Source organism: Nanorana parkeri, unplaced genomic scaffold (assembly GCF_000935625.1).
Source record: "Nanorana parkeri isolate BGI_ZX_2015 unplaced genomic scaffold, ASM93562v1 scaffold876, whole genome shotgun sequence".
NCBI lineage: Eukaryota > Metazoa > Chordata > Amphibia > Anura > Dicroglossidae > Nanorana > Nanorana parkeri.
This window is the reverse complement of record NW_017307144.1, coordinates 130,549-143,986: the sequence shown is the minus strand read 5'-3', so window position 1 is coordinate 143,986 and position 13,438 is coordinate 130,549. Positions and strand designations below refer to the sequence as shown.

The window sequence follows — 13,438 nt, the reverse complement described above, 5'->3', positions numbered from 1 at the left end:
TTACCTGCTGTATTTACATTCAGCTGCCGTCTGCGGAATCCTGCCGCTGACAGCTGTCTTTCCCTGGCTGAAGCTATTCAAGTGCCATGTGCTTACAATAATAAAATTTTTTAATTATTAAAGGTGTGAAAAAAGTCATTTTCAGTTTTGGCCTGATAAATTCTGCTCCGGGAGGTGTGTTCCAGTGCCATTCATTTCAATGGCACCCCAAACCGCCTCCCACCCACAGTGTAATTGTCCACACTGCAACGCACAGTACCGCAATGCTGTGAGTACCAGTGCAGTGTGATTGCAAAAAATTGTCCATGCAGTTTTATTCTGACATAACTTTGTTTGTAACACTGCATTTGTGTATTTTATTTTAAATTAAGGATGGTATTTTTTTTTTAATCGGATTCATTAATAGAGAAATGGATGTCTTGTAATTCAGTGCCTCTCACAATTGTCAGATTAGCTCAGCCACTAGAACCTACTCTGTTTAGGTAAAATGTTCCTTTCTGTGTATTTCTGGCAAAATAAAAGTCATCAATAGTTTTAAAGGTGAAATAAGATGTAACTAGCCTAAGTGATACAGGTGACGTATGCATGGAGCAACACTCTTGAAGTGCAAGTTTTGCAAAATACTGAGTAAAACTACCGGCAATTAAGTACAAATGTATCACAAATTAGACCTAGTTTTCAAGGACTCTATTTCTTTGTGCAGATCATGCATATAAAGTAATCCTTTAATCATTATCAATTACTGAGCTTTCATCTTTTTTTTTTTTACAGCATGTAGAAAATTTGAGCTCTTGCCTTTATAGCAATGCTTCTATTATCTGAATATTCTCAGTATACAAATGAGTGTGTCATCTGTGTCTTAAAGCATACTTTGTATTGTATACCAGGTTTCAATCTAGTTTGCTAATTATGGTTTTAAATTGCTGTCAGGACTTGGGTGTTGTTCATTGAGTTTTGTTGCTGACATTTTACGTTTCACAGTAGCTTTTTTACCATGATCTAAAGAACAAGTATGTGGCAAAAACATAGCAACTAATCTGACATCAAATTTTAGTTCAAATGGAACAATTATATTGATTGGTTGCTCTGCAATACTGTACTTTAACTTGGTGTACAACAAACCCCAGATCTTCGGACAGGAGTGAGCGGCGGAGACAGAGGTAAGTAATAACCTTTTTTGTTAACTTTTTTTTATATTTTTTAAATGTTTTTGCATATACTGTATCTGCTGCTTCACATCCAGGTGTTGTCTTGTCTCCGTGGAGTGAATTGCAGTTTCCAGAAACTTCAGGTGTTGTGACAAGCAGTTCCAATGTATAGCCCTGAAAATAATTTATATTGCTTTCAGATCTTGCTGCCTGCTGAACAAAGCCACTCTACCTCTGCCAGCTAATTGGGATGTCACAGAATCCTGATTTGTCTCACCATTTTAGTGAAGCTGCTAGAGTAGGCTAGTAGTTTGAACAAGGAGCTGTTATGTTAATATCCCTGCCATTACATGCTAATTTCACTTTTGATGGGAATTCAGACACACGGAAGTCCTAAAGGCAACGACATCTAAAGAAGATAGCATGCTATTTGTTGTACACTGCGAACGTGTGTATGCAGTATGAAATCTATAAGCCAGTTTGCACAGAGTAATGCTTCCCAAACTGCTGGCCTCCCACGTGAGAAGTCTGAAGGAGTTCATGCATACCCACTTCGGGGTCTGAGAGAATCTATGAATGCCCAGGTAGAAGTAAAAAATCAATGGATGCCCAACTGGTGGTGTTGGTCCAGAGCCTTGCGGTTTCCCCCCTGCACCACTGGTTTATCAATTTGCAAAGAAAAATTACCCCCTCCCCCATGGTGATGTGGAGGCATTCCTTAATACCTTTAAGTGGGCTGGGTGGTTCATAGTAATGCACAATTTTAATTGAATTGGCCAATTCCAGGGGAACTTGACTACCCTCTCCTGAACCCACTGCAGCTGTTAGCAGCTTGTGTTGCAACCCACACATGAACAGGGGAGGGTATTGTGATGAAAAGGATATATATCATAATCAAAACTGAGGATCTTCCCGAGTTAAAGGACTCCACCTTGGGTTTATTGGTAGGTTGCAAGTGCTTCACTGGAGGTGTAGTCTGTTAGCATTTTGGAGAGGCTTCTGGAGCCTGCAAGAAGTTCTGTCATCGTTGCTGGAGGCAACATAACTTTGGAACACTTGTAATCTGGAATTTTTATGTTTGTCTTTTGATGCACCTTTTGACTTAAGATTTTGTGCTATCATTTGGAAAAATAAAAGAAACCCTTAGTTACTTGTGGAGTTACTTGTCTGTTCCTGTCTGTGCTTGGACAGTTAAACTAAGATCATCTGCTAGTAAGGAAAATTGTCAACACTTATAGCCATATTACTGCTAAAAATATCAAACCAAGCCCAAAGATATTCTTACTCTTAGTGCATTTAGGTGTAGACTTTAAATCCAAGATATGCTTTACTCCAAAGCACTGGCTATCCACATGCTTATCTTCCATAAGTGAATGAGCATCTGAAATGTGCCAACTTAAAAGGATGGAGGAAATTGCCACCAAACATACAATGCCTTTAGAACAAGATTCCTTGAATCCTCTTATGAAGTAAAAAAGAGATCAGTTTATTGACATGCACCACCCCAATATACAAATTCTTAGCTTTGAAATTTCACCAAAAAATAACATTAAAATAGTTGTTAAATTGTTGTTGTTCTCTTGATACCAGTATTGTTGCATCTGTGTTCAAGTCTATCAACTGATTTACATAATCAGACTTGAGAATAAAAACTTTGTAGCTGTTAAAACTTGTTTTTCATAGATATTGCTTAACTCAATGGGATAGCAAAAGGTAATATTAATAGGTTGTCATAAGGTCACCTTAATTAATATTTAATGTGTACAATGCGTAGATGCAAGAAAAAATTCTTAGAAGCTCAAATCTGGATTTCCCTGAAGTAAAGTGTTTGTTTTTGTCCACAATGTCAGTATAGTCAAAAGGTTTCTCAAAAGAAAACAATACATTGCTGTTAAGAATTACTTTCCAAAACACTTCATGCACATCTCCAGACATATGGTATTTGCCAAGTGCTGTGGTCGTGATGAAGTATGTAAATTGAGTAATGTGAAATGATGGAATTGCACCCTGAGGTTAACAGTTGAGTTTTCTTATGCAGGACCTCTGTTTCCTTCCACACGTCTTACAAGAACTTAGAGACACTATCACTTGTCAGTAGAAGAGGCCAAAACATTTTTAGTGATGGCAGCACAGAAAAACAGATGTCTTTTCATATGAACAGTTCTGTGTGCTACATACAAAATGAAAGCACTTTGAAAAGCAGCCCAGTATCTTTTGCATTTTGTTTTTTAAATCATCTTCAAAACATATGTGCTTTGGATGCCTAAGCTAAAGAATTGTTACATTCAGCCTCTTGTTTCTAAGTTTTCAGGTGTTATAAAGCAATGATTACAAGAAACAATAATAATTTGTCTAGCCTTTATAAAATAACACGTACCACTCAACAGATCAAAATACAAAGCTGGAGCCCCTATACAATCCTCATAGTTATCTACCTTTTCTATTACTATGCCTTTTTTCTAAATATGAACAATAGAATTGGACCATTAATGCTAAAATGTGTAGTGAGATATGTGTTATGAATGTTAGTACCGTGCCTATTATTATTATTATACAGGATTTATATAACGCCAACAGTTTGTGCAGGGCTTTACAATATAAGGAGGACATTATAGTTACAATACAAATCAAGACACGATGATAGGAGGGCCCTGCCCATGAGAGCTTACAATCTAAATGGGAGGGGCAAGTGATAAAAGAGGTGGTATCACTCTTGCAATTGGGTTAATGGTACAAAGGCAATTCTTTTATAATCTTTAACAATAACCATGAACTGGGTAAAAATCACCTGCAAATTATTGTCAGCATGTGTTTTGCTTGGACTACAAATCCCGGACCAAGACCACAAATGTTTTGGTTTGAGAAGTACAGCAACCGGACCAAACCCTCAAATGTTTCACTTTGGACTACAGATACCAAAGATCAGACCCTCAATGTAGAGCTTATCCCAAGGACGAGCCTAAATGTAAAGCTTGGCAACACTTTATTTATATTTGTTGTCTGGTTCTGCAGTAAAGCTCAAGGAAACTGACCCAGTAGCATTTAAAATACTTCACTAGGCAAAAATCCTACATGCACAAACTTAGTTACAGGAAAAGTTTAAATAAAACAAGCATGCAGGCTGCTACAAATTCAAGTAAAAAAAAACACATTCCTCTTCTATTTGGACAATATTTGCTTATCCTGGAGTTCAGTTTTAAACAAATAGTTTGCATTACATAATATTTTAGTAAATGCAGTGTGTTTTCTGTTTTTGTAGGGGAGGAGCTGTGTACGGGTCTCATATCCGGTTGTGCATTGGACTGTCCATATGGCTTTCAGACACACATCCACAATTGTGAAATCTGTCAGTGTCGACCACGGCCCAAGAAGTGCAAGTCCATGGTCTGTGACAAATATTGTGCGAGTGGCTACCTGTAAGTATACTGCTGAGGAAATGTTAGTCTCATAAAAACTCATAAAGTTCTGGGTTTTGTTTCTCTGATGCCCTCCGGCTTGAAATAGTATTCTAAACCAAACCTCACAGCATTTTAATAAATGTGCTGTCTGACAGAAGTGTCTGCAACCTCTGCATGTGCATATTTTTGCTAGGACAACTTCATTTATAACACTTACATGTCAGCCTATGCTTTGCTGCTCAAGCAGGATTACATAAATGGTCCCAGTTGCTACTTTGTGTATATATGTGTTTTCCTGCTGGTGCATCCTAACAGGGATATCCTTAACATAACTTGCCATCTATCATTTATTTTCCTCCACACTAAACACTGTGCATTCAAAATTTAGTTTTAAGAAACCTTAGAGTAAAATCAGCTAGTGCAAATGTTAGTCTCTTATTTAAATGGTCTGTTTTCAGGTGAAGTTCAAAATTAATGTACTCTTACTATTTTATATTTATGGGGATATATTTTTTTAAATTAGAGGGATAAGAGCAAGTATACACTGTAACATAATGATGTCTGTCTTCATAAATGTTAGAAATGACAGCATATTCAGGATTACCAGTACCTGTTAAAAAAAAGCAGCATAGTCCACATGGGCATTCATGGAAAATGTTAAAGCTCAAAAAATTGAAGTCAGCAATGACAGCCTACACATTTCCTTTTAAAGTGTAGAGAAGGTATTTATGAAATTGTAGTCCAGTGATGTCAGTTATTGCCTGGAGCTGCTGTAAACATTTAGCTTTGATGGTTCATTAAAAAAAACCTTAAAACCATAGACCATTGTTAATTGAAAAGCGTTATATGGCATTTGGTCAGTATTATTTTATTTTCTAAATTTACAAATGTTCAAGATAGATAGAATGAATATGCTTCAAATAGTACAGCATTAAGGATGCAGCCACTCACTTAAATCTTCTTTTTAGGGCTTCCTTTCCCTCTTTTTTGAACAGAAAGTTCTCAAAATATAATACAGTTTCCCTCACAGGGGTTGTTCTGCATCTCCCAAAAAAACAAACATGCATTTAGCCTCCTGGCTTTGGTCTTGCAACACTGCTACTCTGGCCTTAATCCTCAGGCCGTTGTCTGTTTCTACTCCAGACAGTACTCACAAGTTGGTGTACACATACACCATCTATGGTTGCTGCCAGCTGCACTGGCTCCCTTCCTAACTTCTGGGTGGAGCCCTCCTCTGCCTCCCAGGCAGAGCCCTGAACACTAGCCAGCACCCGAACCATAAGGGCTGTGCACAACAGCATAATCAATGGGTGCCAGTCAGTACCAAATCATGGACTCTTCATGGAGTCTTCATCCCACCCCAGTCTCTACAAAGCCTCCGGGTTCTAGGCCCAAGGTCCATGACCAGGGGTTACCTATCCTGGAGAAAACTAAAAAGTTTTATTTATATGAAACGTGCAGCCTGGAGCACCTCAACCTGTATGGGTGACCTCTAACCCTTATCGCACCGTGATGAGGCACTGCACAGTCTCTCTCACCCTCTCTTTCCCCCTCTCCCTCTTATATATTAGGGATGCACCGAAATTTCGTGCGAAAATTGCACTTTTGGCCCGAATTGCGGCCGGAAATTCAGTGCATCCCATGCAGCGCCAGTGCCAAGCTGGGAGGAGAGAAGCTTTCAAGATAGAGAGCATCGCTGCACAGTGACAGCTGCCGTTGCAGGAGGCCGAGCTCTCCTCCCTCACCTCCTGTCTCGGCCTCCTGTGTCAAGATGGAGAGTGGTCCAGAGCAGTGACAGCTGCAATCTGTCACAGGAGGCAGAGTTCTCCTCTCACACCTGGCTCCGCCTCTTGTGTCAGGATAGAGAGCAGTGATTGGGGAGAGTGCTCTGCCCTGTCAAAGGAGGCGGAGCTCTCCTCCCCCACTGCCAGCCCTACTCCTGTGACAGCCGATTCAGGATGCAGAGCGGGAATACAAACACATACCAGTCAGCTGAACGGTGAGTGTTTATAAATAACTGAACATGTGTACTATGTCCCAGTTATGAATAAATGGGAAGTGATCTACATCACTTCCTATTCATTCATGATTGTGGACATAGGAAGTACTTTATATCCTCAATGTATGAATGAACATAAGTACTCAGTATAGAGGCTTCCTGTTCATTTATAACAGGAGCTGCAGAAAAAGATATTGATGACTCTGTGTCTTCAATGGGGGTTATTCACTAAAGAGCCGAAGGATCCAGCCGTAGCTTCGGCTGATCCTTCGGCTTTCTATGGCAGCCGCTGCCCTTTGGTTCGGCTGAGCCATGGTGACACCCGAAGCGCGGAGAACGGTTGGCCGAAGCCGACCAATCTCTACGCAAATGACAGCTGGGCGGAGCCAGCCGTGATCTCACGTTCACTCCGCCCAGTTGTAATGATAGATCAGAGTCCCCAAATGACCTGTGGACGCTTATCTGTCATTAAACAATAACAACTGGGTGGAGCCGGCCGTGACGTCACAGCCAGCTCCAGCCAGTTGTTGTTCATTGGCCAGCACCTGCTAGAAGACTCTAGCAGGTGGCGGCCAATAGGAAATCGTTGGGCGGAGTTAGCTGTCACTGCTAGCTCTGCTCGATTGTTTTGTTTTTCTTTTGCCAGCATCTGTCAGTCGCTTCATTGTGTGGTGGGAGTCCGTTGCATGCGGTGGGATTGGCGTGCAGCTTTTTTTATTTTTTTTTATTTAAATTATGTATCTTTTCTTTAAAATATTTGTTTTTTTTTCATTTCACGATTTTTTAAAAAAAATGTACATTATTTTTCAACTTTTTTTTCATTCTCTTCACTTATTTTCTATTCTGCTTGGTACCTCAGAGGTACCGAGCAGAATAGCCGAGCCAAATGCCGCTCAGCCATACAAGAATGAAGTGAATAGCCAAACAGCGTTGGGCTCACTTCATTTCGGCTGGGTTATGCACTCGGCTGCCTTCGGCAGCTTTGTGAATAACCCCCAATATATTTTTCTATTTTAAAAGGGAAATAATATTTCCCCAGAGCCTGCAACAGGAAAGAAAAAGAAACAAAAATCAAAAATAATTTAATTTTTTTTGTTTCAGTCTCAAAATTCCATTTTGGTGCATCCCTACTGTATATATATATGTAGTGTGTGTGTGTGTGTGGATAGATAGATAGATAGATAGATATGGAAACATATATAAAATGTTTGTTAAGCAAATAAATATTTAATATATAGGGTATTTACGATGCTCCATTTACAAAGAATGCTGAATTCAGTACCACCTACATGCTTGGAAGAACCATATGTTTATTTGAATCAAAGAGTTACATTCGACTTAAAGGATATGAATATATAGTTTAAAAAATTACTCAAAATTCTGCCTCTTGTCCTCCCCATGCAACTTACAGCCGCGACTACAGACATTAGATCAGCAGTAACGACACTTTCTCTTTCCATCTAGACAATGGGCTGCACCGTAATACGCATTTGCTGAGGTCTCTAGTCAGGTCTATAGTGAAGGGACAGGCAACAAAAAAGGTGAAGGATCTGAGGTATTAAACATATCAGGAGAAATTTCCGGAATGAAACATTTAGAGTCTTGAAGGACTGAAACTTTGCAGTTAAATTAGGATAACTCCTACTTTATATTTGTATATTTATGTGTTCCTATTCACATATCATTGATTAAAATGCTCAATTTTAAGTGCTTTTTACTTGCTTACGAATCTTACTTAGCTTACCCCTATATAATGTTAAGGAGAGGTCTGTGGAATTAATGTTTACCATAATTAACCCTGTTTGTACTGTCCTGGCTGTTCTCATTACCAGTTGCAAACTAGAGTTTACCACTAGAGTTTGTCTGTCCTAACAAAGGGTTAAAGATCTTGAAGCTTGGATTCTACATTGTATGTTAATAAGGGGAAATGGATTCTCTCTCCACCTTGTCCCTCTGAAATGTTTCAGAATAGCTTGCAGTCCTATGTAATATCTTGCTCCAAAAATAACAGCTTGAAAGATAAGAAATATGTTTTTAAAAATATTTTAGGTATGATGCGTGAATGGGAACACATAACAAACATAGTGGGGGATTCTCAAATTTAACTGAAAAAGTGGAAATACACTTTAGGGGGAAATAAGGTTCAGCAGGGCAGTATTTTCAGTATGAAGCTAAGATCAAGAACACAGGGACATCTCCTGAAACTAGTAGGAGGAAAATTCAAAGGTTACCTTAGAAAGGGCTATTTTTACCAAAAAGAATAGTTGATACTTGGAACAGACTTCCAACAGAGTTAGTGAGTTGGTCATTTATACTCTTCTATTCTTCTAAGGTGTTAATTAAGATTATTAGGGTAAATTAAGGATTAATAAAGGGATTAAATAGAAACAAATGTTTAAAAAAAAATTGTTTTGGTTTTTGCTTTAACTGACATCATGTGCAGATCAATCAATCATCCTTTTGATCTCTAGATTAATGAAACAGAGTAGATACAAAGTAAAAATGTATCGATCTATCGGTCTGTCTGTCTATTTAGTTATAAATACTGTGCCATATTGTTCATATTTTGATAGAAGCAGTTATTACAGCTCTAAGCTGTCATTTTGAAAATTACTGGCAAGTGTAAGGGGAGGGGGGAGTGGCAGAAGGGCAGAACATACCTGTCCTGTGTTTTCCATTAAGTTTTTTGGGCATGTGTAGGACGTCCAAGTTGTGCAGTATTTCTCATTTACCTATTGAAAAAAGGGAATACAGCAATAATTCCCAACCTAATAAATAAAATATATACATACAACATTGTACATTCTATTGACACAGAGTGATAATTACAACTATGACAGTGTATTATATTCTACATTTGAGGCAAACATGCCAGAGGCTACCTCCATGCACCTGAACAACTGAAATATTACAAGACGCCACAACTAAGGAGAAGGTGTTACCTGTGGGGTAGGGGTTGAAATAGTTAATGTGCCCTCTTTTAAATCCATGCAAAGGAATCTTTTAAGTATATCTAAACCCAAAAGCAATAATGTAATGTATTGCAGCTTACCAATTATTAAATGGGGTGAATGCATTATTTTATTTGGCTTTTTTCCTTTGTTTTCACCTGTTGATCTGGTCAGAAAGTCTGTTATTTTTCAACTTTCTTCATAACAAACCAATCTGTCCAGCAAAAGTGACAGCAAACTATTCAACACTGACAGCAGCAAAAGCAACAATCTGCTTTTATTAATTCATGTAAAATTGTTATCCTATAGGTAAAAAAAAGTTGCTATAACTGCCTGAAATGCGTTAGGTGGTGTTTTGACTTGGATGTCAGTCAATTCCATGTCTGCTAGTACATCTAACACTGCCCTCTCCACAGGTTGACAATGCTGCTGTCCAAGGGTGGTTCTGTTGCTCCTCCATAGAGTGGAGCCACGCTAGGACAACAAGTGTGTTACGGGCTTGAACACCAGGTAGAAATAATGGGAAACAAGAATTAGATAAATAAACTGTGCGGCGCTCAGCGCGGACACGAGAGGGGGGAGGGGCAGGACGTCTTAAGACGCCCTCCCGCTCTGAGCAGACGTCCATCTGGCCGTTCACAAACGGCCATGGACGTAAGGTAGTTAAGGACTGGTAAGCTGCAGTATATTATTTTTTTGTATTTGGGTTTAGATTTGCTTTAATTCGTTTTTCAAAAGTTCTAGGACATCAGTCTGAGGACCATCAATTTAGAAGCCCTAAAATAGTGTGGAAATTGTTTTTAAAGCAACCCTTGTAGATGAGGCACTCTAGATACTTCTTATCTTATGAGTAAATAGTAGTTAGCATCAACATCACTAACAACTTAGAACATTGCTAAGTTTATACCAGCCAAAAATAACCAAATAAAAATGAATAGCCTATTAAAATACAACATAACAAAATCAGTTGTTGCTGCAATATTCACCTTCAATCCAGAGTTTTTCACCCTAGTAATTTGGTTCTGCTGCTAGATGTCCTCAGCCAGCATCATTTAGCTCATGTCCCCTGAGCCCACGTGTCCTGGATAATGAAAGTAGAAGCAGCACAGCGATGAGCTCATCTGTCTATCTCTCGGCATTCTCTTCCTATCAGAACATGAACTGACTGGCTCCTTGCGCTGCTTCTTTTTCGCGCACTAGCTGTGCTATACAGGGAATGAAGGAGGCTGATACCAGGTTTAGTTCAGGTACTTACACTGCTGCCATTTAAAAATACATTTAATTATGTATTAATGATTACAGAGCTGCATTAACTTTAGCTTTTATCATAAAGGGCTAATTGAGAAGTTTCATAGCAACCTTTAAATGTGTAAAGACATAGCAGTCCTCCTAGCAAATTACTAGATTGCACATCTGCATCTGCTTCAGAGCCTCAAGATTAACAGCTAAAAAACATATTACAAAACAAGCAGCTGTGCTATTATATTAATGCTTTTTAAACAACACAATCCAAAGGACAATTATGATTCAACTTGACACTGTCTAAGGCTAAAACATCTAAAAGAAAACAATTTATTGTTCCTTATTTGTTCTAAGCACATTGTCATATAGCCTGAACAATTGAAGAACACCAAGCGTATTTTATTTTATTGCAAACATAATCATATATGTCCAACAAAGGAATCAAAATTGCCTTGCCTTTATGAAGCATGAACCTCTAATTTGGATATAATGAATGGTTTAACATGCCTGTTGTATTTCTTTACATGTAGCACACCTCCTAGTTCTTATAAATCTCTAAGATACTGTACAATGTAATTATAGGTACCAAGCAGTTCCATATACAATGAGCTTGTTCATTACATACAGTGCAGACAAAAAAAGGGACAGAATTCATCTAAGAAATAGTTTTCTTATGGTACTTTCCACACATTTTACAATAATATACCACTTTATTAAGGCATCAGTATTTCATTTTCTGCTTTGCACTTGTTTTTTTAGAGGTGTTTTAATACCTGTACAATTTAATTTTGCTACAGTTGTAAAACCTAAGAATAAATTGTGAATAATGAATCATTTTCACTTATTTTAATACAACATTCGTAAACAAATTATACAGGATTCATATAGCACCAACAGTAAGTGACACAAAAGATGATAATTGTGTAGATTGCATTAGTGGAAGAAGTAAAAGGACAGTTATTATGTTGAGGTGGGATAGGCTTCCCTGAAGAGATGAGTTTTCAAGGTCCGCCTAAAGGAAGACAGAGTAGGAGATAAGCAGACAAATTGGGGTAGGGAGTTCCAGAGGATAGGAGACACTCTGGAGAAGTCCTGGAGGTGAGCTCTGTAATATACTGTCAGGGTTTACAGCAGTCCAGACTGACAGCCCAGATAATGTTCTGACTTGGAGTCTCTTCTCTACATTTAAATGGTAACTGTTGTCTACCTGCATGAAGCACTAATGGAGCATTAACATCATTTCATATTAATTTATCCTTATTTCATGTACTGTGTAACCCTGTTTATTTTTGTGATGTTGGAATCCGTGGAGATTTTTTATTCTGAATACTTCAACCACTTTTAATGAAAACCTTTTCTTGCATTGAGGATAAACACATTTAGCTTGCATCTATTTGGCTAATCTAACTATGGGAATGGCTACTCCGCTTCTTTCTGGGCATCAAGGGTGATAGTAGAAACATTCAAACACTGACCTGCCGCTTGCTTCTCTCTTTAAATGCTCATAACAATTTGTTCGAATGAGAGATCTTTATGCAAGGTGATTTGGCTGTAAAAGTGTGTATTTAAATTCTTGGAAAATAACAAAATAATGGAGTTTCTGCCTCACTAGCTGGGTCATTACCTAGGAAGAAGATTAAGCTGAATAGATGATAGAGAAGCAAATACTGGCAGTATCAGTCAAATACTTGCACACATTGCAAAATGAGGCAGATATATTGCTAGCATAGACAGCACTGCAAACAATAGTGCTTATTTAAACAGCACTGCTGCTGTGCTGTCAATACTTAAAGACTTGTGTAAATCTCAGCTCATAATCTGCCATTTTTATCTGCGTATGATAAGTTGTCTAGAACAGGAAGGGCAGCTATGGAATCAGAATCATATTCTTAGCACAAGCTAAACAGGCTATGGATATGTAATTGAAGAATAATCCCTACAGCAATGTACATAGTGTATAAAGTTGCCTTTGTACAGGCTGGGAGACATAAAGGCACTGGAGAAAATAGGGTACCATTACATATCATTATACTGGAGAGCATTATGACTTTGCTGGCTGATGCAATATATTCTCCCAGCTGTGAAGTGCCTGCTACCCAGTCTGGGTCATGCATTTTCCCTGGCACTTCTGCAGAAATCAGGCTTTCTTAGAGCTGAGTAATTTAATTTCAGTAGAATGTGTGAAGCAGAGAAGAACAGAAACTTTGGAAAAGGATTTTAAAATACACTTTTTTTTTGTATTTAGTTAAGCTTTATAGCCAATGTAATTTTTCTTTTGAGTGGATAAATGATTAATGGAATAGTTCCATCCCGTTTCCAATATAGGTGGTAAGGATGCATTGCTGTTCTTTTTAACTAGTTCCCAATCTTGAACTAAAATCTTTCATGTGAACCTCTAGAGCAGGGGTAGCCAAACTCCAGCCCTCCAGCTGTGGTGGAACTACAAATCCCACGAGGCATTGCAAGATTCTCACAGCCACAGACATGACTCCCGGAGAGAGATGCATCATGGGATTTGTAGTTTCATCACAGCTGGAGGGCCGGAGTTTGGCTACCCCTGTTTTAGAGAAAAACACAGTCCTTGGAAAACCAATGAGTAGTATGGTATAAAAACTTAAAACAGTAGGAAATGTACATTGTACATTCAACAGTTATCTCTCTTTTAATGTCCTAAATTTCACTATAATGAGTATGCATGAG

At 38.4% G+C, this 13,438-nt stretch overlaps 1 protein-coding gene across 1 annotated transcript in view; it reads left to right on the top strand.

Moving 5' to 3' along the window:
* Positions 1-13,438, top strand: part of CRIM1 (cysteine rich transmembrane BMP regulator 1) — a 615,863-nt gene that overhangs the window by 491,140 nt on the left and 111,285 nt on the right. The window contains exon 10 of the mRNA XM_018565709.1: positions 4,408-4,564. Coding sequence (XP_018421211.1) covers positions 4,408-4,564 — 157 coding nt within the window. The remainder of the gene's footprint in view (positions 1-4,407; positions 4,565-13,438) is intronic.